Here is a 23,666-nt window from a genome sequence, read left to right on the forward strand (position 1 = left end):
GGGCGGGGGGAGGGCGGTTTCCCCGGCAACTGTCGCTCCCCTCCGTCCCAGCGCTACGACAGACAGGCTTGGCTAAAGGCCATTACAACACGAGGGCGCTTAAAGAGGGGGCTAGCTCTCCTCATTCCACGCCAAAAGGGGAAACCAGCAGCAGTCTTCGGCCTCTCGGTACCTGGCACTCTCTGGGGACAGAGGCCCCGCCCCACTCCAGCACTTGGTAACAAACACTTCCACTTCCTGAGCCCTCTTTCTTCGCCCGCCGCGGGGCGCCGAACCGAGCACAGACCCCGCCCATACTCCTTCCCATTGGCCGGCGTCGTTCACCCGGCCCGAGCGCCCCTGATCGTGGCCCCTGATTGGCCTACTGGAACCCACACCCTCGGCGCGACCCCGCCCCCAGGACAAGGGGCTGGACGGGTTCTGGAACGCTCAGACGCCGCGCGGGCGGGGATTGGTCCGCCTTCCTCCGTCGGTTCCTCGTAGTTCGCGGTCTCCGTCCCTGGGACACCTGCGCTCTCCGCCCGTCCGGCTGAGCAGGGATTCCCTGCTGCTCTCCCTCTCGCCTCCCAGTTCTTAGGGCGCAGAGAAAGGCTGGGCGGTCGCGTCTCCCGCCCCCGACGGGACCCCACTTCTCGCTGCTGAGCAGTCGCCGAGCGAGATGAGCGCGGACGCGGCAGCCGGGGCGCCCCTGCCCCGGCTCTGCTGCCTGGAGAAGGGTCCGAACGGCTACGGCTTCCACCTGCACGGGGAGAAGGGCAAGGTGGGCCAGTTTATCCGGCTGGTGGAACCCGGCTCGCCCGCTGAGAAAGCGGGACTGTTGGCTGGGGACCGGCTGGTGGAGGTGAACGGCGAGAATGTCGAGAAGGAAACCCACCAGCAGGTGGTGAGCCGGATCCGCGCCGCGCTCAACGCGGTGCGCCTGCTGGTGGTGGACCCCGAGGCTGACGAGCAGCTGAAAAAACGAGGCGTCCAGGTCGGGGAGGAGCTGCTGCGGGCCCAGGAAGGGCCAGGACAGGCCGAATCGCCGGCCGCCACCGAGGGGCAGGGAACTGGCGCCGAAAATGAACCGCGTGAGGCCGAGAAGAGCCAGCCGGAGCGGGTAAGTCCAGGCGGGGGAAGAGATCTACGCACCCCGGACGTCCAGTCCTCCTAAAGCTCTAGCGGCGAGAGGGAAACTGCTTCCGCCCGCCGACCCGGCGCCCCCTCAGGTCCTGGGCAGGCTTGGGGCTGCTCTGGTGACTCCATCCCCCTGCCCAGACTGGCCTGGAAGTCTGAGCGCTTTTGCCGCCTGCACCTTTCTTTGCCCCCTTGCCCATTTAGAAGGGCGGCGCAACGGAGCTCAGTGCCTTTTTCCAAGGCTCCTGTCCCTCGGAACCCAAACCTGCTCCTTCCTGGGGCCCTCCCTTGGGCCACCCCAGCCCGCAGCGGAGCGGAAGGAAGGCCCCTCTGCCCCAGAGGTGCCAACTTTGTCTACGGCCCCTGTGGGTGGTAACTGAAGGTAGGGTGAAGGCGAGTACGTCCCACTCAAAAAGCTGGAGGAATAACAATCCCCTTTCAGTGCTGAGCCCCCGGTGTAGGAAGGGCCCCCGGAGACTCTCCCACACCTGCGCGCTGCCACTCAGCCCCCTGTTGTGTTTATTATAACTTCGTCGGGCTGGACTTAGTCTTCCCAAAGTCCAGAGTGACTTCTAAGAAAGAGAAAGCCCCAACCGCTTAGGGGCAATGTATGGGGGTGGGGATAGGGAGGAGGCGCCAAGGCGTCTTGAGAGGGGTGGCTCTGCCACCCAGGAGGATTTATGATTCTTAGGAATGTGAGGAGTAAGCGCTAGCTCTTCAGGGAGCGGGAGGGAGGACCTTGGAGGGGGAGGGGAAAGATGGCTGGGGGAGGGAGCAGGCACTCTGCCAGGCCCAGCCCTGGAGCTGGGAGCTCACCGTGAGCAGTGGTCTCCCCCAATTGTCACTGCTAACTCCGGTTCTGGGACTGCTGGCAGGCTGGCCGCTTTTGCTTATGTTTAGGCTTTCCCCGAAGGATCCCAGTTTGGATCAGCTGCAGGAGGGGCCACTGGCAAAACTGGAGCTGTTGTGCTGAACTTTTATCCCAGGAGAGCAAGGGGGTGGCGCCAGGGTGCCAAATGTGGGAGCAGGGCCTCTTCAGGTGCACCAGCTCTCTACCTGCAGCCCGGCAGGGGTGTCTCTGGAGACCGGAGGATACTCATTGACAGAGAAAGGGCACAGTTCAGCACTAAGGTAGAGGTGGAGCCTGAGAGGACCAACTGGTTTGGTGGAAGTGAGGTCACCAGGAGCCCTGTCCAGCCAGAGCTGGGTACTGGGAATGCCAGGCCCCTGGGCTCCCACTTCCTGCCACTGCCAAGCTGGCATTGGCAAGGGGTAGAGGAGAATTTGACGCACCCGTGACATCTCTGCCCAGGCAGAAACTCAGGTGAACTTTGTGCGGAGTCCATCGATTGTTCATTCCCTTTTCTTTCCTTTGGACTTTGGCACCCGCACAAATAACACCCCCCACCATCCGGTGGCTCTGTGTCCAGCTCCTCCCTTTGCCCTTTTGGTTCTGCTTCTGGGTCCCAGAGGGTGGGGGAGGGGGAGGGGGGGAGGCAGATCTGAAGGGTCAGCACAGCATGTGCTCTCCATCACACCATGGGCCTCCTGATCTCTGGGCTGCCCTGGGTGAGCACAGAATCAGGTTCCCCCAGATCATGGTGTGACACCCACATTTGTGTGTGTTCCTTAGGTGGAAGATGGGACACCATTGCCAAGCAAGTCAGCCATTCTTGGAGATTTGATTTTTTCCCATCTATAAAACAGGAGTACTATTCTAGAGAATTTTAGAAATAATTGGAAGTTCTAATCCCCACTAGATTCTGAGTTTGGCACATTTATGCCCAGATCCTCGATTCCCAGCTCTGTGTGGCCAAATTCCTCAGCTTTATTCATACCCAGTCAGCACTGTGAAGCCCATCCTGAATAAAATCCCCATATACCAGAAGGTGGCCCACCCTGCTACTCCAGAAACTATCAGCGAAGGTTGTAAGGTTGTGGGTTTTTGGTTTTTTTTAATCTTAAAAGACATCCCTTTCCCACATAAAGCATGTAAGAATTTGTTGCAGTGTGGGAACTGTTCTGTTAGTTCTTGTAAGTGACAAGGTGCTACGCAGAGTGCACTTGGCTGGCTGGCACAGGGCTGGGAGGACCAGCCCACCAGGTCGAGAACCACACAGGGCAGAGGGTAAGGGGTTCCTGGAGCCCTGTCATCCACACTGGGCTTTCTAGCCCAGTCTAGGTGGAGGTAGGCTTCCTGACTTTTTTTTTTTTTTTTGGTACCAGGGATTGAACCTAGGGTATCTTAACCACTGAGCCACATCCCCAGCCCTTTTTAATTTTCTTTTTATTTTGAGACAGGGTCTCCCTAAGTTGCTTAGAGCCTCACTACATTGCTGAGGTTGACTTTGAACTTATGATCCTCCTGCCTCAGCCTCCCAAGCCAATGAGATTATAGGCATGAGCCTCCTGATTTCTTGATGGCCTCACCCACCTTCACTCATGGGAACAGAGGAACAGCAACCCTGTTCTGGGGCTTCCCCATATAAAGCCCTTCTCCCGGGCTGGGGATGTGGCTCAAGCGGTAGCGCGCTCACCTGGCATGCGTGCGGCCCGGGTTCGATCCTCAGCACCACATACAAACAAAGATGTTGTGTCCGCCAAATACTAAAAAAAATAAATATTAAAATTCTCTCTCTCTCTACCTCTATCTCTAAAAAAAAAAAAAAAAAAAAAAAAGCCCTTCTCCCTCCATTAACCCCAGTCACAGCAGGAGGCCTAAACTCCTGAACTAGGACCCAAAGTGACAAGGCAGGCCTGAGCCAGCTCAGCAACTACTGGGGCTGCCTGAGCCAAGTTGCTTCACCTCCCTAAGCCTCCATTTCCTCTTGTGTAAATTGGGGGTGAGGGCAGTGACCTCATGAGGTTGTTGGGATTACATAAAATTGTATTACCGTAATCTACTGCATAATTGTCACCACCACATTAACACGTGTTCAGGAGGATTCCATGCATCCTAATCTTGCACCAAATATAGTTTAGTAACAAATTATTTTTAAATAATTTTTTTAAAAGCTTCACATAGCTAAGCATGGTGGCACATGCCTATAATCCCAGCTAATCCCAGCAAGAGGAGGTTGAGACAGGACAATTGTAAGTTCCAGGTCAGCCTCAGCAATTTAGTGAGACTCTCAGTGGCTTAGTGTGAGACCTGTCTCAAAATATAAAAAGAACTGGGGATATAGCTCAGTAGTAGAGCACCCCTGGGTTCAACCCCCAAAACCAACCAAAACAAAAATAGGGCTTCACATAATGGTTGCCCCCACTTTTTAGCAAAGGAAAAAAATTTGACATAATATCTGCAAAATTATGCAACTACATACCTTAAGTCACCCAATACCTGGGAGTAAGTAAGCGCTCAATAAACATTGGTTGTTGGCATTTGAATTCATAAATAGTTAACTATAATTATTACACCCCACCCATGGGATAGCCGGCACTGAATCTGTCTCACTAGTTGGGCAGGTGCAGTGGTGGCCAAGCCCAGTCCTCAGAAGGGCTCAATCAATAGTCACTGTTGTTTAATAGCTACCTGCTCTCCCAGGGGCCTCCACAGTCTGGCAGCCCACTCTCCCTACTGCCCCGATAATCCTGGAAGCCACACCAAGGGTTCAAATTCTCCTTGAGCATGCCATACCCTCTCAGTATTCGTTGGACTGGAAATTATCCTGTCCCCTTCTGCACTGGGGACACTCTTTAAGACCTCTCACCTCCCATGGAGACTTTCCTTGATCCCAAAGGCAGAGAGGCAGAGCTGGCCCTTGGGTTCCTCCTCCTCTTTGTCTTGTATCTTTGATCACTTTTACCACACACCATTTCAGTCATCTCTCTGTGACCTTCTCCTCCATTTCATGGCAAGCCCCAGGGCAACAAGTGCAGCTTATGTGCCTTGCTATCCCTAGCACCGTGCCAAGCCCATAGGAGGGAGGTGCTCAATAAATAATTTGGATTAATGACTGAATACCGAGCGGCTGTGTGGGATCTTTGTCTCAGTGCAGCACACCGGGCTTATTTGTGCCTCCAGCACACTCAGAGATTGGAATTCCAGATGGAATATACCCACTTACTCTTCTTGCCTGCTAGCAGCTTCCATTTTAAGAGCAGGAATCCAGAAATCTAGCTCTGCTGCTTGCTGGCTCTGGAACCCAAGGAGTTAGTTTGCTGTTCCCTGCAAGCCTCAGCTTGCATCAGCACCCATCCCCCACCCAGGGTTGCTGGGAAGATTGGATGAGATGACAGGTGTGAATGTGGAAGTGCCCGGCTTGAGGTGGGTTCCCCTCTACCTCGATGGACCCTGATCCTGGTGCTGATCCCAGAGGCAGACAGTCCGATGCCTTAGGTAGCAAGGTGGGTGGGTGGGGGGCACAGCTAGTTGGCCGGCTGTCAGCCTCTCTCCCAGGGCGACCAGGTTTGAGCTGCTTGATGCTTGCATTTGAAACAAGCTGTGCACTGGTTTGCCTGTGGCTGCCTCCTCTTAAGTCACGGTTTGTGATTGTTTTCTCTACTGGTGCAACAGCAGAGCCCCTGGTTGTCACTCCAGGCTCCCGTTAAGTTGTGTCAGTCATTCTGGAAATTATTCTCTTGGAGGTCTCTAGAAAGAAGCTTCCATCTTAGTGAAACTTGGTTAGATGGGGGGCCCTCCCCAGATTTCCCATCCCTGGGGTCCCTGGAAAGCGGGGAGCGGGTGGTAGGGAGGAATTAGAGGAACAAGGCAGTCTGCCAAGGCCTGTCAGGGCTTTGGGCTCTGCATGGGAGAAACCAGAGCTCTGGGCCCCATGAGCAGCTAGCTGTGCCTTTGCTCTGCCCTTCTAAGCTAGAGTGACCCTCCCTGGGGGGGGATTCAGATTTGCAGGGTGCCTGCTCAGTTCATGAACGTGACTGCCCCCCAAGGCAGGTATTAGCCCTATTCTCTGCCTGTGGAGACTGAGGCTGGTCAGTTTTGGCAGTTAGGTGGCCAGCTCCAGGACCCCCAGCGGGTGAACACAGAGCTTAGTGACCAAGTCTCTCCATACCTGGCCCCCCAGCCTCTCCTTGCTGCCTCTCGTGCTCCCCTAAAGTGCAAGGAGCACCCCTCGCCCCCAGGCTGGCCTTGACTGTTGACTGAGCCCTCCCCGCAGCACAGGATAACCTGCCACGTCCCCAGACGCCTAGGCAAGTTTAGGTTCCTGCTTCCTGAAAAAGGACAAGTGCTGCAGATTCCCTGAGGTCAGGTCACCTGGAGGCAGAGAATGTTTGTCAGGCTCAGGTCCCTCTGCTGTGAATGAGGCCAGAGGCAAAGGCGTGGCCTCTCCCTGTGCTTCTGAAGATGTGGGGCCCTGGAGCCCACTGCAGAGCTCCACGGGTTTAGAAGAGCAAGTTTGGGGCTTTCAGCATAGTGGCTAAAAGACCCCTAGATCGGTGCTGTCCTTCGCAGTAGCCACTGGCCCAGTGAAGCTCTTGGAGTGTGCTAGCCCAGGTGGAAATGGTGTGTGTGTATGAAATGAATTCTCCACTCTGAAGAAGTGGTGCAGGTCAAATCTCTCATATCCAAAATGCTTGGGAATGGAAGTTTTTTAGATTTCAGATTTTTTTTAAATTTGGGGATATTTGCATATATATGTAAATATATAGCTCGGTGGTAAAGCGCCCCTGGGTTCAATCCCTGCTAGCAAGAGAGAGAGAGAGAGAGAGAGAGAGAGAGAGAGAGAGAGCGAGCGAGCTTAGAGATGATATCCAAGTCCAAACACAAAATTCATTTGTGTTTCATGTGCAGCCTGAAGCTGGTTTTATACGTTATTTGGATAATTTTGTACAGGAAACAAAGTTTAATACCATGGAATTTTCCATTGGTTGTATCATGTCTGCGCTCAACAAGTTTCAGATTTTGGAGCATTTCAGATTTTAGTCAGATCTTTAGGTTAGAGACCTTAACAAAGGAAATAAAATTTCTTAGTTTTAAAAACAAGTTGACTACATGTTGAAATGGTAATATTCTGGATACATTGTGTGACATGAAACTTAATTTATCTTGTTTCTTTTTCCTTTTTTTTAGTTGCTAAGCAGGCTCTTACCCCCGAGACCCCTCTCTTTTTTACTTTTTAATGTGGCTACTAGAAATTTTGAAATTGCACACAGGTTGGCTTCTTTCTCCTGCATAGTGCTGTTCTAGGTCCCTGTTCAAGTCTCCTCCTCTCACCTGTGTGTGCTTGAGCAATTCTCTGTCTTAACCTGGGTCTTCTCATCTGTGAAATGCAGGCAATAACACTTCCCTTGCAGGGTTATAATCGGGTTTTATTTTATTTGTTTATTTTTGTGGTGGTGAGGATTGAACCCAGGGGCTCCTTCATGCTAGGTGAGTTCTCTCCCACTGAGTTACATCCTCAGCCCTATAATTGGGTTTTAATGAGAAGGCGCCCCTGGCACAGTGTCTGGCACATAGCAAGTGTGGGCTAACTAACTGGCAGCTGCCCTTTGTTATTTCATTGTTGAGCCCCAATTTCACAAGCTCCTGATGGTTCTCATTTAGCCTTTGGGGAGATAGAAGTTAAACCAGGGCAAATTCTGGGAGAAGGCTGAGGGATAGTGGATGCCTACAAGGCGGGTGGAAGGCCTGGGACGGCCACCCTGGATGGTGTCCAGCCAGGCAGCAGCCCAGGTGCCAGCCTGCTCCATCCCAGGCTTGCCCAGCCCAGAGACCTGGGCCAAACTCCGCTGCACTGTAGGTCTCTTTGGCAGCAACTGGGAGAAGACACGACCAGCCAGAGGGAGAATCTGGCTCAGGGTCCCTGACCCAGGGGGATTGGAGAAGCAGCCCCAACCCTAGCTCATGACTTTCACCTGGGCCCCCAGAAAAGCTTTCCCACTGGAAAGCAGGAAGTATAGGATCCTTTTATTTATTTATTTTGCAGAGATATCTGATATTCCTTGACCTGTACAGATGCAAGGGGAGGGGTCCTGTAGGGAACAAGTGGTGACTTGGTCAGGGCCCTGGGGCTCGGGACTAGTAGTCACCAAGCCCACTGGGCCTCACTTGGGTTGAGGAAAAGATAGCTTCAGACAGATCTGGACATTGGCACGGTGTTCCAAGTCCCTGGTCACTTCCCAGCCTGCCCACAGAGCAGTATCCCATGCCACCTGTCACGGGGCAGCTCTCCCTTGAAGAGCCAGCACCCGGCCCAAGCCTGTGTCCCCAGAGTATGTGGAACTAATGGAGCTTCCTCCCAGCATGCCCCCCCCCCCAGCTCCTCCTGCCCCGCCCCCTGCCCCTTGTCTTTTGTTGGCTGCTTTCTCTGTACAGGGCAGCCAGTACCAGTCTATTTACACGACGAGAGCCCTGGGCTGGCTGGGGGAAGGGCAGTCTGGGGTCATCTCTGTTGTACCTTAACCACCTTGGTGGTCTTCCTGCTCCCCTAGCCCATCCCTCTGGGACCTACCTCTGCCTGACCTTCAGGAAGTGGTGGAAGCAGCCTGTCCGTCACCATGGCATCAGCCAGGGAGGAGCTGGGCCCAGTGGGGCGTTGGCCCCCAGCCGCCAGCTCCCCAGAGACGTCAGTCACCAGGATTAGGGTATCCACTTTCCCCAGCCTTCCAGGTGGCTGCTGGTGGTGCCTATTGAATTCCTTGCCCGCTGTCCGCACCCTGAGCTGCAGGGGTGGAGGTGATGGGGCGGCCACTTGGGGTGGGGCTAGGCCAACTGCCTGAGGAGAGGGCTGGTGGGAGAGCTTCAGAGCCTGAGGGTAGGAGAAGCCCCAGCAGAGGGTCTGGCGGCTGCCCTCCTGGCGTGGCCTTTTCTGTAGAGCTCTCCAGCATTGTCTAAAATTGAGCATCGTGGGCCCACGGAGCCTGAGCCACCCCAGCCCCTCCACGCCACCCTGGGCCACCATTGCTGCACACTATTCTTGCTTCTGGGTCTCCATGAGTCTCATCTCTGAGCAGATCCTGATTTTTACTTCCAACCTTTCAGAACTTATTGGGAGGCTCTGCACAGACTCTGGAGCCATGTTCCTCTGAAGTGTCCCCTTGACGCCCTGCTCTGGAGCTAGCCCAGACAGGCCAGGCCTCCCAGACCCTGGAGGCTGCCACCAGGGAACTCCTGGTTCCACCCAGACTGGAGGGGGCCACCTGATGGGCTGACTCGGCAGCTGTGTTGACCCCTCCTGGGAACACCTGGGTGGCTTCCCTTGGAAGCTGGTCTCCCTGGTCCTGTAGGAAGCCCCCATTGGCCTCTTGTTCATGGTGGGAGTCTCCAGGGACTTGGCAAGGACAGGCTAGCTGGGGCTCTGTAGGCATTTGAATGCTGCAGGGGAGGGAGTTCCTAGGGCTTCCAGCCTCCTGCCCTGAAGCCACTGTAGAGTCACCCAGAGGGCAGTGGGGCAGGTCACAGTGGGTGCCCGCTATGTCCCTCTTATCTGCATGTTGGTCAGAGGGGCATCTCACTCGGCAAGGAGTTCTGGGGTGACACTCGCTGAGGCATGAAGTAAAGGAAACTCACAGCACAGAGACCTGGACCAGAAGGGTGATGGGCATCAGCAGGGCAGCTGGCCCAGCCCTGCCAGGGAGTACGAGCCGCCCGCGCCCCCAGCCCAGGCATGTCCACTGTCCTGTCACCCAGCCAAGCTTTATCCTTCCACCTGGGCCACAGCTCTGGCTGCAAGAGGCACTGAGCACCGGAAGGAAGGCTGTGGTCAGCTCCCAGGCTGCCTCCTGGCAAGGGACTGCAGCCGGGCCAGGGCCAGCACACTGTGACTCCTGCTGGGGTCTCTGCTCCACCTTGGTCACCGGGTTCACTTGGATTCTTCAGGACCAGCCCACGGTGGTGGAAGGAGAGCGGCTTGGAGTTCTGGCTGGTGTCAGGCAGGGGCTTAACTTCTCTGAGCCTCACGTTACCTATCTCATAAACAGCTCTCAAGCCCCAGCCAGGTGGCTATGGGAAGATTCTTTGGCATGAGGGGTCCGGGCAGGGAGGTGGGAAGCAACTAAGCATTGGAGCTGCCCCCTGCCCATCCCAGAAGTTCACCCTCCCACTTTCTCAGGGTAAAGGACAGGGATCCTACAGCTCAGGGTGGCTAAGGCAGAAAGCTGAGCCTCTCCTGGTGGGGGGGCAACTGGTCAGACCTGTTCCTGCTCACCTGGGCCACCTGGGGGAGGGCCCGCTGGCAGCTTTGTGACAGGATTAGCTGGAGGGGAGGAGAGCCTCACTTACTCCCGGAACAGAGGAGGGGGTGCTGGGGTCTGTGGGAGGGGCCAGGCAATAGCCTGTGAGTAACAGTGTGGTCAAGGAAAACTGGGGCTCGGGGCTCCCCAGCGGCCCCTGGGGAGGGGTGCCTTTTGGGTGCTCTCTTAGTTGTCCTATGGTTGGAGATGAGGAGCCCCTAGTCCAGATTTGGGCAAGGCCACTAGGGCAGGTCTCAGCCCTCATCCTCCTTCCCCCCTGGCCTCGCCACACCTGCACCAACATCCTGAAGACCTGCCCAGGCATTTAAAGGAAGGCAAAGTCACTCTCCAGCCCCCACCCCTGCCCCCAGAGGGTGAAGGGGGGCACAGTTCCCCAGATGGTGGCTGGCAAGTTGGGGCATGAGGCCTCCGGCCCTCCCCTTCACTCTCCCCACCCCTCTCTGGCCTCCCCCTTCTGCACTCCCAGCTGGGGATCTAGGATTCTGAGCAGCCTGGCACCGCCCTCCCCCTGCGGCTGACTCCTGACTCCTTGCTTCCCTTGACTGTTGAATGGTGGGGATGGTGTGGAGTCCAGGGTGCTTACGTGCTTGCGAGCGTGCCCACACATGTCCTTATCTCCCAGGGCCTCCCAGCAACCTGGAGGCAGAGACAGTAAGAAAGGACTAGAAATGAGGACCCTGAAGCTTGGAGAAATAAATGACTGGCCCCAGGTCATGTGCAGGGGGACAGGCCTGGGGGTGGGGTAGCACTTGGGCTCAGGCTTTGGCCCACTCCCACCCATATTCTGTCCAGCTGTCTGTCATGCTGTGTGTCCTCGGGTTGTGGCTTCAAAGCTGAGCTGCCTTAAGTTGGGCAGAGGATGTTGAAATCCGTTTTTAGCTGTGCTCCCAAGAAATCTGCATGGACCCTAGTAGAGGCTCAGCCTCCCAGGCACAGCCACGCTGGGCTTCCTTGGTCCCAGCCCTGCTTTTCCCAGCACCCTCCCCATTCAGGCTCCTTGGGATCAATGACAGGGTCTCTGGGGTCTAGTGCCATCTTCATCCTCTGCTGGACCTAGAGCCCTGTGGATGGTCCTGTCCGGTCCAGGGCCCCTTACTGTCCCACCCATCAGGTTCCTAGTTCCCTGGTTCTTCCCTGTTCCCTTTTGGCTGGGCAGTGTGTCTTGGCAGGGGAGGAAGGGCGCCTGAGGAGTGAGAAGGGCCCTAGAGGGCGTGCTGGCCGCTGTCACTCACACCTGCCCCTGCTCCCTAGCGAGAGAACAGGTACACAGGACTGGGGTCCCACTCATGTGCCTAGGGACCCAGCTACACAACAGGAGTGCCTCATTCCCCTCTCCCTCTAGGAGGGCCAAATGGACCATTAGGAGGGATGAGACCTGGGCCATGTCCCCCTCAGGGCCACCCGGGCAGTTTGCTGCAATGCTGCATGTCCACGCAGATCTTCTGGGCACCCAGAGTCCCTTGCCATGTTGTGCAGGATGGGGGCTTGCTGGCCTTCGTGGGGAGAGGGTCAAGCAGAGGGCACATTGTGACATGGCCATGGACTTTCCATTTCTCCCACAGCGTGAGCTTCGGCCTCGACTCTGTACCATGAAGAAGGGTGCCAACGGCTACGGTTTTAACCTGCACAGTGACAAGTCCAAGCCAGGCCAGTTCATCCGGGCAGTGGACCCAGACTCCCCGGCCGAGGCCTCCGGGCTCCGGGCCCAGGACCGCATTGTGGAGGTGATGCCCTCGCTCTCTTCCCCACACCTCCAGGCTCTTCCTCCTGACCTCTGGCCCTCAGGCCGCCCCCCTCATCCACTGCTTGTTAGCCTGTGGGGCTCGGCCAGCCCTCAGGTGCTGGGGGAGTGGGCACTGCATAGGGGCCACTGCCACAGCTTCCCTGCTGCCCTGGTGCCAGGCACAGGCCTGGGAGATGAGCCCCTTTCCTGAGTGAGGCTTTGAGACCCATGTCGTGCTCTTGTGCTGTGCTCATGAGAAAGGAAACGTGAACTGAACGCTTGGGCTCGTCCCAGAATCACAGTCTGAGAACCTTAGAGCCAGAGATCAGCTCTCCCAAGACTTCTCATTTTACACATGAGAAAACCAAGGCTGGGGCTGGGGGGAGTCAGGGGACAGCCTGCGCAGGCCTCCAAGCCTGGGTCCTGCCTCCCAGCTGTGTTTGTTTAGTCTTGTCTGCGTATTTTCTTTGGCTCTTCCCATGTGTCCTGCCTCCAAGCTGACTGTCCAGCCCTAGAACCATTGGCCTAGCTCAGGATTCCACAGACCCGGTGGGCACAGTATCCGCAGGTGGGACCTTCTCCCCGCCTGCCCTAGAAGTGAGACCTGTGCTGACACCACCCCGACACACCCCGCTTTGCAGGTGAATGGGGTCTGCATGGAGGGCAAACAACATGGGGACGTAGTGGCTGCCATCAAGGCTGGAGGGGACGAGACCAAGCTGCTCGTGGTAGACAAGGAAACTGATGAGTTCTTCAAAAAGTGCGGAGTGATCCCATCTAAGGAGCATCTGAATGGTGAGTGGAGTGTGCAGCCCAAGGTGTGCCTCCAAGTCCAGGATGTGGCCAGTGGCGAGGGGTGGGCTTTGACGCCTCACCTCCCCCTTCAGGGGAGGCCCAGCAGTGTGGGTTGGCAGAGAGTGGGGCCCTGTGAAGGGAAACGACACAGGATGGGCAGTGGATTTCTGAAGATGGCCTGTGAAGCGGTCAGCCGGCCTGAATGAAGCTGGTGAGAAATGGCATAGCTTCTGGCTTCCCAGCTGCAGCCACTACACCAAAGAATGACCTGAGCCCTTGTCCCCTGCCCCCAGCAAGTTCTCAGGGCAGGATGAGGAAAGGGTTAACTCTGGGGCAGCCTCCAGCCTTTGCTGGGCAGATCAGAGTCCAGTGACAGGAGCCCAGTGCCTCCCCACCCCCTTCTGCCCGCCCTCTGTCAGGTTGTCTTGGAAACAGGCTTGCTGGCTCTGGAGAGCAGTGGGTCCCCCTTCCTTTCTGGGGCCCCTGCCCTTTCCCTCCCCCACCCTCACCCTGCTGCGCCCGGCACCTCCCCCTGCTCAAGCCAAGCCAAAGGGTGCAGGGCTGCTGTACCCGGGCAGGGAGGGGTTAAGCAGCCTCCTGTCCCTGCTCTGGACTTTCTCCCTGGGAAGATGGCTCAGGGAGGGGGGTGCCCGCTGGGCCACACTGAGGGTGGAGCCTCTTTGGACTTTGCAGTGGGTGGGGCTTCCTGAGGGTCAGGGTTATATTTGTAGGAGTGGGATCCACATGACTCAGATGCCTAGTTGAGGAGCCCATTGGGGCATCCCTGTCCCCCTCTAGCTCTATCCCTGGCAGCCTCTGGGCATGGGATGTGGGATAATCTCCCAACCTTATAGAAACCAGGCAACTCTGGTAATTTCTCAGTTAGGAGGAGACTGAGGCCCAGAGAAACCCATCCTTGCTCTTGGGGACCTGATATGGGGACACAGCTAAATCTGGATTATATTCAGCTCCCCAGATGCCATCCCCTGCCACCTTCACCTCCTCCATCCTGGGACAGTCCTCCCTTTTGTTTGTCTCTCTGGCCAGGAGACCTGGGAGGGAGATGCCTGGAGGGAAGGGGAGAGTGAATGTCCTAGAATTTCCCTGCCCTGCGCCATGGGCAGGCTGGGGATATCAAAAGAAGGACTGTGCCTGGCTGTGCCCTGGACCAGGGATGAGGGAGGAGAATCATTATCAACTAGGAGTTCAGAAGAAACCCACCCAGGCTGATGAGTCCCTGGAAGGGGACAGCACCCGCCTTGAAGCCACATCAGGGGCATTCCCAGGCCCAACTTTCTTCCCTCTGATCCCTCCTGTCACCACCAGGTTTCCTATTGGCTGATGGGGAGGACACTGCCCTTGAGCCTTCCTGTCCCTTCATTTCCAGATGGCAAGTAGGAGTTGGACCTCTTTTCCCCAGCAGAGGCAGGTGCTAAACATAATCTGGGGTGTGTGCTGTCATATCAGCACCACCTGGGATGCATGTGAAAGATGGGAAGGGCCAGGGCTGCCTGGGGATCTGTTCTTAACAGGCGCCCCAGGTAAGAATTAGGCAATCCATCTAGAACTTCACCCCATCTGAGACAGTGTTTTTCAAACAGTTGATGGTCCATCAGCGGCTCCTGGGATCAGTTTAGCAGATAGAGACCAGCACATTAAAAAAAAAAAAAAAACATTTTTAGCATTTTTTAAAATATGTATTTTTAGAAGTTGATGGACTTTATTTTATTCATTTATTTATATGCAGTGCTGAGAATTGAACCCAGTGCCTCACACATGCTGGGCAAGTGCCTTAACGTTGAGTCACAATCCCAGCCCTGGAGACCAGCACATTTAGTTTAGTAAAATTTAATAGACAATATCAAAGACCAGAGCCAGGCGCAGTGGCGCACACCTGTAATCCCAGCAGCTTGAAAGGCTGAGGCAGGAGGATCATAAGTTCAAAGCCAGCCTCAGCAAAAGCGATGCACTAAGCGTTTTAGTGAGACCCAGTCTCTAAATAAAATACAAAATAGGAGCTCCAGTGGCGCAATCAGTTAGCGCGCGGTACTTATAAATAAAATACAAAATAGGGCTGGGCATGTGGCTCAGTGGCCGAGTGCCCCTGAGTTCAATCCCTGGTACCACACACACACACAAAATATTAAAGACATTGCACTGCAGTAAAGGTAAGTATTGTTTTGTGACACTTTTGTCATATACACAATCTTTGTGTATACTGGGTCATTAAAATGTTAAATGTACTTGCAGTGGGTTGCAGTCAAAAAATTTTTAACCACTGACCTCAGGCACAAGATCTGATGATCTGCTACAGCACACAGCTCCGGCCTCTACCACTCACCCAGAGCTTCTGTACTCACCTTTACTCTCTCCCCCACCTAGGTCCTTTGCCTGAGCCCTTCACCAATGGGGAGATACAGAAGGTAAGCACAGTCCCCTACTTACCTCTCTGGCTCCCAACCCCAGAGGTGCAGGAGATGGGTCAGAAAGTGGCACAGTTGGGAGGACAGCCTTTGGCTCAAGCTGAAGCCTCAGGACCCAGTTCCAGCTCCTTCCTGAACTCCACACTATAAAAGTGCCAGTGTACCCCTCACCCCTGCTGAGGGCCAAGACTATCACGCAGGAGAGTTCTGGCTGGGCCCCTCAGCAGCCCGCCGTCCTGGGTGACAGGCCCCCACTTCCAATTCCCCACCATACAGAAGAGACCATTCTTCCCCCCAAGAACAGAGCTCCAGTGTCTGGCCACATGCTGCCAGCCCTGCTGCTTCCAGCCTGGGTTGGAAGAACAAAGCCCCTCCTCCCAGGCAGAGGGAAGCGGGTGAGGCCGGGGAAGGAATGGCAGGCTGGGTGCCAGCTGAAGCCATGGAGGGACCCAGGAAGGGGCTGAACGCCAAGCTGACGCCCCAGCCAAAGCCTTCACTCTGAGACAGCCGACTCAGGCAGGCCACAGAGAGGAGTCTAAAGAAATGGTTCAAGGCTTCTTACTCAGGGGCTCCTGCCTGGGGCCTTCTGTTACCCTGTCTGTGGGTTAGTACCCCTCCGTCCTGCTCCTTCAAGACCCTGCTTCACTGATTTGGGGTTAAGGTTTGGAGGGCCATGGAAGGCCCAGGAAGCAGGACATATATCCTCCATGTCACATAGAGAGGGCTCTCGAATCCCTGTTACAAGAAACCCCTCAGAGTCACTGGCCCAAAGGCAAATCGATGCCCAAAGCCATGGTGGGCAGGAGGAGGGAGAGAACCATTCAGTAATCCCACCCACCCAGGTGATGGAGGAACCGGGCTGCCTGATCCTTTAAGGAATGTAAAAACGTAAAGCTGGAGTCTGGGCTGATGGCCAAGGCCTGGGCCGTGCTTCTCAGACTGAGATTCCCAGCTTCTCTGATCAGACATTTCCTGCCCCATTCCCCACAACCCTCATACCTTCCTTCCTATGACAGGACAACAGTCGGGAAACCCTGCCTGAGACAGCCTCAGAGAGCCCCAGGCCAGCCCTGGCGAGATCCACCTCCAGCGATACCAGTGAGGAGGTAGGGCTGGAGCAGGGGTTGGCAACTGGGTTAACGGAAGCCGATTCCCAGGCCACTCTGGCTCCTGGCACAACAGACTGCCTTGGAGGTCACATGCTGAGGCGCACTCTGTTCTTGTGACCTGGCTTCCCCTGGGCAGGGCCTCGAGGGAGCCACCTCACTAAGGCTGAGGTCCGGGGAGCCTCACCAGCACTGACTGCCTGCTTTCTTCCCCTGCTCCTCTCTACAGCTAAATTCCCAAGACAGCCCCAAGAAACAGGACTCCACAGAGCCCTCGTCTACCTCCTCCTCTGACCCCATCTTGGACTTCAACATCTCCTTGGCCATGGCCAAAGAGAGGGCCCACCAGAAGCGCAGCAGCAAGCGGGCCCCGCAGATGGACTGGAGCAAGAAAAACGAACTCTTCAGCAACCTCTGAGCACCTGTCCACCAGCTGCCAGCCCCTATCTGACCTCCTCCCCCACCCGCTCCCCAACTGCCCACCAATCGACGTTCAAATCAGCACCAGCGTCTCCCTTGATGAATCCGATTTCCCTAGAAACTTTGTCCTTCCCTTACCTTAGGGAAGGCGACTTTCTGTTGTCCGTTCCAATCACAGAACAGATTCTGTCTCCCCCTTCCTGAGGGCTTAATCCTACCAGTTGTTACCTTGCCACACTGCCTGGGACATCACTGGGACCCATGCCAAGCAAGGATTGTGGAGCCAGGCCAGAGGCCATCCTCCTTCATGACCCCATGTAATGGCTGGGTCTGAGGCCGAGCAGGAAGCTGACTGCAGCAGCCCCTGCTCACCGTGGACAGGACTCCCATCCTGGGAGATGTGGCTTGGGCATTTTTTGTTCATTTGATTTTTTTAAGAGTACAGTATTGCAGAGTTTAGAGGGATTTTTGTTCTTTGATTCTCATGATTTTCCTGGTTGTTGCATCTGGGACATGGCAGTAGCCTCAACCTGAAATTTTTGCCATCCCCCCTCCCCTGCCACACACACAAACACACACACACACACACACCTGGGCAGCCTGGGGAGGGCTTGGCTGCCCACTGCCCTTCCCTGAACCAGGCACCACCATTGTAAGGAGACTCCTTCCAAAATTCAGCTGATTTCTCCAAACTACGCCAGCCTCTGCGTCTTCCTTTGGAGCCTGGTCCTCCTTCTGGGTGGAAAGTGGGAAATAGAAAAATAAGTGTTGGGCTGGGGTTGTGGCTCAGTGGTAGAGTGCTCGCCTAGGATATGCGAGGCCCTGGGTTCGATCCTCAGCACCACATAAAAATAAATTAAAAAAAATATATATATATATTAAAAAAAAAGAAAAAGAAGTGTCCCCAGGTTGCTCAGCTCCAGGCGTGTGCCCTGCCTGTGTGGCCCCTATGCAATCAGGACAGTTGTGAAGTGGGAGCTGAGAGTCAGAGGCTCCACTGGTTCCAGGGGTGCCGCCCAGAGGGGCCTGGGGGGCGTGGCAGCGCACACCTGTAATCCAAGTGACTTGAGGAGGTTGAGGCAGGTGAGTGCAAGTTCAAGGCCAGCAATTTAGTTAGGCCCTAAGAAACTTAGACCCTGAGGGAAAAAAAAGTGTGAAGCCTCGGAAGATGCCTAGGATGGAGGCAGCTCCGCGAGCAAAAGCTTCGACTCTGCCCATAGCCAGTGGGGTGCAGGATTCCTGGGAGCAGGCGCCAGATACTCTATCTTATCTGGCCACTGACCTGATTGGAGGGCAGCTGTCCAGCACTGGGGGAAAACAAACTGGTCCACTGAGCCCCAGGACATGCTGTGAAACAAGGTGGGATCTAAGGGACTTTCCAAGGGCAAAATGCCCTGCTCCTCTGCAAGAGGCCCAGGTCCCTGCTGCCTCCACCACCTGAGGCCACATCCTGGAAGTCTGCCCAGGGCGGCCTGTGAGAGCTGAAGCTGCAGGGCCAGGAGGTCCCAGAGCAGGTGCTCAAAGAGCAGGTAAAGTTGGCCCTGGGGACTTTCTTCACTTAACCTTCAGGGAGGCCACTAAGAACCAGGTTCCTGGATTAAGGGCAACAAGTTAGTAAGAGGCAAACCAGGGAGGGGAACTCTGGTGCCCTGGGGGTTGAGACGAGGGCCAGCCACTATCTGGCCATCTCCCTCATCACAGCACCCACTGTCCTGTGCTTTGCTCAGCTGGGCCTGGCCTCTCCCACCCGACCCTTGCCTCTGTCCTTTTGGCCCCAGATGGAGCACCCCCCCACACACACAGGTGGAGCAGGAAGGATAGCCCCAGAAGGCCCCTCCCTACCTCACCTGCTAGGCGGAGAAGCCCTGGTAGACCTTTAAGACAGGGACAGGTAGCTCAGAGGGAAATGTCACTTAGGGGCTGGGGCAGAGTACAAAGCTCTACAAGATCTTTGACTTTAGATCCGCAAGTTTTTCAGCTGTAGTCTGATGTGAGACGAAGGAAGGTGGCTGAAAGACCTAGAAGTGTTTCCCCCCTCAAAATGCCCTATACTTGGCCTTCTATGGTTTTGAGTTGTTGGGTTTTTTTTGTTGTTGTTGTTTTGTTTGGTACTAGGGATTTAACTCGGGCACTTATTGTTGGGCTACATCCCCAGCCCTTTTTATTTTTTGAGACAGGGTCTCTAGAGCCTTGCTAAGTTGCTGAGGCTGGCTTTGAAATTGTGACCCTCCTGCCTTAGCCTCTTGGGTCACTGTGATTACAGGTGTGCACCACCATGCCCAACCAATGGTTGTGTTATAAAACATGCCTGGCCTTTCTTGATGGGCAACCCAGATGATGACAGGCTGTGGGGGGACAGAACTCAAGGGGTTACTCCCTTCCCCCCAAATGGGGACCTAGCATGGCTCTCTTGTAAGCAGCTATTGCCAGGAGGCCATTCCGAGCCTGTGCCTCTGCTGCCCCCTCATGGCCAAGCCAGGTGCAGTGGCCCTCTGGGCAGAAAGTGAGGAGCAGGAGGGACAGACAGACCTACCATGGAGACCATCCACACAGCCCAGCAGCTGAGCAAGAGCTTCCAAACTTCTATTAATGGTTGTTATCTAGCCACAAGGAGCTATACCCCCAAATGATACAGCTAGAGCTGTTTAGCTCCAAAAAAGGTAAGGAAACAGGCTGAGGGGCTGGGCCACTAAAACCAAAAACAAGGACAGTAGGTTGAGGGGCCCTTCCAGGTCAAACCTCGTGGTCACACTGGCCTGCTGCTTTTGACAGCCAAGGACGGAGCCACCCCTCCCACATAGAACAGGGACTGAGACTGGGCTCCTGGGAGATCTTTTCTGCAAGCCAAATGAGAAAACAAGGGAAGCTAACCAGACCGAGTGCTTTACTCCCAGCCAGGGCCTTGAAGGGTTGGGCCTGGCCAAGACTGTTGGTTCTCTAGGCCCCTCCAGCTCCCACCTCCACCCTGACCTTTCCAGTGGATTCCTGCCACCCACTCCAGGGGAATCTGAGTCATGTGTCAGTACGGCCAGGAGGGGAGATGAGTCTTTGGCCACTGCCAATCCAGGAGGTCACAGCACGCCTGGTCTGAGTCTGAAGAGCCCCAATAGGTGATTTCCAGCTTGGAGCAGGAGGGAAGGCACTGTGCATTTGTCTCCCGTGCAGAGCTCTGGCCTCTGGAGTAGGCGGCCCCAGTGGCTGTCCAAAAGGCCTGGCTGTCAGTGGGGCTCTGTGGACCCTTCTCTATAGGGCTTCTCTTCCACGTGGCTGGTCTGCTCCAGAAGCCACTGCCGCTCGGCCTCACTCACTGTCAGTCTGAACGTCACCTCCTGAAAGATGCTGCTCACAGCCACCTGTGTGAGCCAGAGAGAGCAGGACATTCGAATTAAGCCACAAGTTCCAGCACAACCACCCCAGACTGAAACCTGCCCACTGACATCCTTACTTGCTTGAAATGAAGTTTCTGGAACATCCGGATGCTGGGTTCATTTCCTTGACCGATTTTAGCCTCAAACTTGGTCAGACCCAGCCTAGTCACTCCTCCAGAGGTATCAGAGAGAAGGGCAAGAGCACAGTGAAGCCCCCTCGCTAGCACCCCCTTGCCCTCCTGATCTGCAGTGGAGGCTCTTGTCACCTGCCCCCCACCCTCAAGTGTGAAGAAAGCTCAGCTGGGGCCTGACCACCTGTCCCCACATAGCCGCTTAGAATTCCTTACCGTAAGACATCATCAGAAGAGCAGCCTCAGTGCCAAAACCCTGGCCCCTGCAGCTGGGCTCTACAAGAAAGAGTGACACAGCAGCTGGCACTGGGCCAGGCTACAGTGTGCACACCTGACAGATACATGCTCACTGAGTTCTCACCGCCCTGAAGTGGGGTTACCACTACTGTTCTGCACCAGATTGCACCAGGAAGAGGTGCAATCTGACTCCAAAGCTGACCCCTACACTGTCATAAAGGTGAAGGACGGTTAGAGGCCCCTAGGGGGAGCTGAGGACCAAGGTCCCAGAAACAGGAGAGGCCCTCCTATAGCATGGCAGGACGCTCCAGAGAAGATGGATTATTTTGAAAGATCCCTCACCCACCCTACAGAAGGGGCCTTAAAACCAAAGGTTCACACTGAAGCATAAGGAATAAAGTGACAAACAGAAGGAAAAGCCCAGGCTTGGATGGGGCCAGCCCACCCTAGCCAGAAGCTAGCTCACCGCCACGAAGCCCCCCACTGAGCTTCCTGAGTGTCCTGAGCAGCTCAGCAGACTTCTGGTTTAGTAGATCTGAGGGCCAGGTGGAACAAACCTGCAATCATGACTTCAATCTCCCCCAGGGTGGGGTCTTCTATATCAGTGAGAAACAGGTTCACATCTCCTGCCATGCAGCTCTCTTCGGTGGGGACTGGCTGAGTCTGCCACTTCTCTGCATCCAGCACAATGAAGGTGCACTCTAAGGGGGAAGGTAACAGGGCTATCACCTTTATTCCCCAGAGAAGAGAGGTGTTCATGCCCAAGCCAGAGAACTACAGAACACCAGCACCTCTGAGCCTGGGAGGAGAAAAGAGGCCCAGAGCTCCCTTCAGCTCATTACAAAGTCCAAGTCTGCCTTCAATCATGAAAAGACAGCCTTCTCCAAATAGTGACTGTACTCTAAAAAAGCAGGGGACCCAAGGGGCAGTGACCACATGAGGCTGTTGTGAGGGACATGAGGGCAGGGTCTAAATTTACAGGTAAGGGCTGGGGATGTGGCTCAAGCGGTAGCGCGCTCGCCTGGCATGCGTGCGGCCCGGGTTCGATCCTCAGCACCACATACAAACAAAGATGTTGTGTCCGCCAAAAAGTAAAAAAATAAATATTAAAAAATTCTCTCTCTCTCTTAAAAAATAAATAAATAAATAAATAAATAAATAAATAAATTTACAGGTAAAGCCCAAAATGCTTTACTTTCTCTAAATCCTTCCAAACCCAGTACAGTGAGTGGGGAAGAAAGCAGAAGGGTCAGCCACAGGGACCAACCCAGGAGGCGTGAGGGTATAAGGGCTTCATGCATTTTTTGGTCTTTTCACAAGTTTTTGTGGCCCCAGCAGAACTGGCTGGAGGTGAGAAAGGGAGGGAACCTGGAGACTGCCTCTGGAGCCAGCTGCCCCACTAGGAGGGCCAGGCCTTCCTTACTGTCTGCATCTTCCCGCCAGCTGCACTGCATAGCATACTCCTGCTCCAGGGTCAGCGGCTCTGAGGCTGTCAAATGCTGCAGTTCCTCTGATTTCATCCACTCATGGTACCTGCAGGGAAAAGGGGATGGCCTTAGACACACAGAGCTAATTCAGAGGCATGGGTCTGACATTTTTTAAGGTAAAGAAGTAGATGGTAAGGAGCAGGGCCCCTCAGGGCTAAAAGAGGGCTCATACAAGACCCAAGAGTTATGAAGGCAATGGACACAAGCCCAAAGGCAGTCCAGTCTTACAAGAGAACAGTAAGAGGGAAAAGTTCTATCTGTCCACCTTCACACCCTGGCTGAGGGATCTGTGTGGAGGAGCAGTTTGAAACCAAATATTCCTCAGATTCCTAAGGGGAAGTATATGGCAAACTGACCTCAGCAAAAAAGGGTAAATGGACCCTTATAAAAACAATGCACCAGGGACCCCCCAAAAGGAAAACTCCAAGTAGAGGACACCCCCCTATACCACCACTTTCCCAATCTACTAGACATTTGCCAAATGCTCCCCATAAGAGTCCACACTAGCTTTTCAAGAAATGGAAATAATCAATCAGCTGAGTGTTCTAGAACAAGCATATGTTAAGTATCCAAGAACTGAGCATATCCACAGACACCATGAAATATCACTGATTTACAAATGGATGAAACAACAATTTTTCTTTCTTACACACATGAGAAAAACAGGTAATCACTGTCCTCCACTTGAGCTTTTTTTCCTATATGTAATTATTTCTCACAACCAACATGTCTTCCCAGGAGCTACAGCTCGAGGGACTGGGGCTAAGGAAGGCCTCCTTGCTGTGTCAAGGAAAGTTTGTTTACTTAACCCTCCTGGGGGCTAAACTGCACTCCAGGTAAGGTGCATGGTTACCTAGGCACGTGTTCTGAAGTGTAGGGTACCAGGACCACCTTCTTCCCCAGCAACAAGGTGTTCTGATTCAACCTCATGGCAGCAGCCTGCAGGTAGGGGACAGCAAACACTTAAGAACCCGGAGTTTTTTCCCACTTACGGTGTGAGCCAAATCTCTCTTACTGGAGTGGGGCTAAACTGACAAAAGGGCCTCCTGTCCTTTCCTTCCAAACACTTCAAAAGAACACCCACTCTCAAACCCACTGCAAGAAAGAGAACTGATTTGGTTAAGAATTAAACAACCTTTGGCTCGCACCTCAGGGGCCAAGCATGGTCTGCCATTCATGCCGGTCCCTTCCGTCTACCTCCCAGAACGTCGATCCATCAAACGCAAGGACCAAATCAAGATTCATCCTCAATGCTCCCATTACCTGCCCCATTCAGGGACTCCAGCCCAGAATCAAATTCCAGCCTTTCCTTCAACCAACTCCCATCTCTTCCCTCGGGTGCAAGCCAAGGGGCCCCAACCCTCCCTCTTCCCCGCCCCCAGCCCGCCCTCCCAGCCCACTTTAGTTTCAGGCCCCTCCCCTTTGTGTGGGGCTCCTGGATTCTCCAGCCACCTGGGACCGGAACTGCCAAGCTCACACCCATTCCCCGACGACGAAAGCGTCCCCAGCAGCACGGGTAATCTGCCTCTCCCAACTGGCCACGCTTCCCCGCCCGGCCCGCAGCCGTCACCCCGCATGCGTGGCGAAGCGCACTTCTCACTTCCGCCACGCAGACGGCAGCCGCCAGGGCCAATTCCGGCCACGGCCCCGAGGGGCGCCCAATCAGCGTTCTGCGCCCCTTCCGAAGCGCGCGCCGGGAAGGTGGGT

General features: G+C 55.0%; 3 protein-coding genes across 9 annotated transcripts in view; 2 read left to right on the forward strand and 1 right to left on the reverse strand.

The window, feature by feature from the left end:
• Positions 1 to 416: 416 nt before the first annotated feature.
• Positions 417 to 17,431, forward strand: Nherf1 (NHERF family PDZ scaffold protein 1). The gene is made up of 6 exons (XM_046463387.2): positions 417 to 1,099; positions 11,832 to 11,993; positions 12,634 to 12,787; positions 15,170 to 15,210; positions 16,227 to 16,316; positions 16,546 to 17,431. Exons 1-6 carry the CDS (start codon positions 659 to 661, stop codon positions 16,732 to 16,734), a joined length of 1,077 nt encoding a protein of 358 aa, XP_046319343.1. The 5' UTR covers positions 417 to 658; the 3' UTR covers positions 16,735 to 17,431.
• A 2,172-nt stretch (positions 17,432 to 19,603) lies between these two features.
• On the reverse strand, positions 19,604 to 23,565 carry Nat9 (N-acetyltransferase 9 (putative)). Of its 7 annotated transcripts, none has more exons than XM_046463411.2 (7): positions 23,412 to 23,565; positions 22,813 to 22,898; positions 21,896 to 22,005; positions 21,030 to 21,173; positions 20,452 to 20,511; positions 20,182 to 20,276; positions 19,604 to 20,089 (listed from the first exon to the last, which is right to left on the reverse strand). In XM_046463411.2, the coding sequence occupies exons 2-7, from the start codon at positions 22,887 to 22,889 to the stop codon at positions 19,955 to 19,957; spliced, it is 621 nt and encodes a 206-aa protein (XP_046319367.1). In that variant the 5' UTR covers positions 22,890 to 22,898; positions 23,412 to 23,565; the 3' UTR covers positions 19,604 to 19,954. The 7 variants fall into 7 exon arrangements, with proteins under 7 accessions (XP_046319367.1, XP_046319365.1, XP_046319364.1 ...); XM_046463409.2 differs by having other exon boundaries at positions 23,437 to 23,518; XM_046463408.1 differs by lacking the exon at positions 23,412 to 23,565 and adding an exon at positions 23,223 to 23,325.
• Tmem104 (transmembrane protein 104) overlaps positions 23,548 to 23,666 on the forward strand; it is a 52,667-nt gene continuing 52,548 nt past the window's right edge. The window contains exon 1 of the mRNA XM_046463403.2: positions 23,548 to 23,660. The gene's annotated coding sequence lies outside the window, so the exon portion shown is untranslated. The remainder of the gene's footprint in view (positions 23,661 to 23,666) is intronic.

The sequence above is a fragment of the Marmota monax genome, unplaced genomic scaffold (genome assembly GCF_021218885.2).
Source record: "Marmota monax isolate L192 unplaced genomic scaffold, Marmota_monax_Labrador192_F-V1.1 WCK01_AAM20220418_F8-fsc00475, whole genome shotgun sequence".
Classification (NCBI taxonomy): domain Eukaryota; kingdom Metazoa; phylum Chordata; class Mammalia; order Rodentia; family Sciuridae; genus Marmota; species Marmota monax.

Excerpts from the sequence above, each read along its gene's own strand:
- Nat9 (XM_046463407.2), bottom strand. The coding sequence starts at position 23,137 with ATGAATGGCAGACCATGCTTGGCCCCTGAG. Across the intron at positions 21,174-21,895 it reads CTGGCGGGAAGATGCAGACA|AGTGCACCTTCATTGTGCTG; the intron begins GTAAGGAAGGCC and ends CTTCCCCCTTAG. Across the intron at positions 20,090-20,181 it reads AGAAACTTCATTTCAAGCAA|GTGGCTGTGAGCAGCATCTT; the intron begins GTAAGGATGTCA and ends TGGCTCACACAG.
- Nherf1 (XM_046463387.2), top strand. The coding sequence starts at position 659 with ATGAGCGCGGACGCGGCAGCCGGGGCGCCCCTGCCCCGGCTCTGCTGC. Across the intron at positions 1,100-11,831 it reads AGAAGAGCCAGCCGGAGCGG|CGTGAGCTTCGGCCTCGACT; the intron begins GTAAGTCCAGGC and ends TTTCTCCCACAG. Across the intron at positions 16,317-16,545 it reads CCAGCGATACCAGTGAGGAG|CTAAATTCCCAAGACAGCCC; the intron begins GTAGGGCTGGAG and ends TCCTCTCTACAG.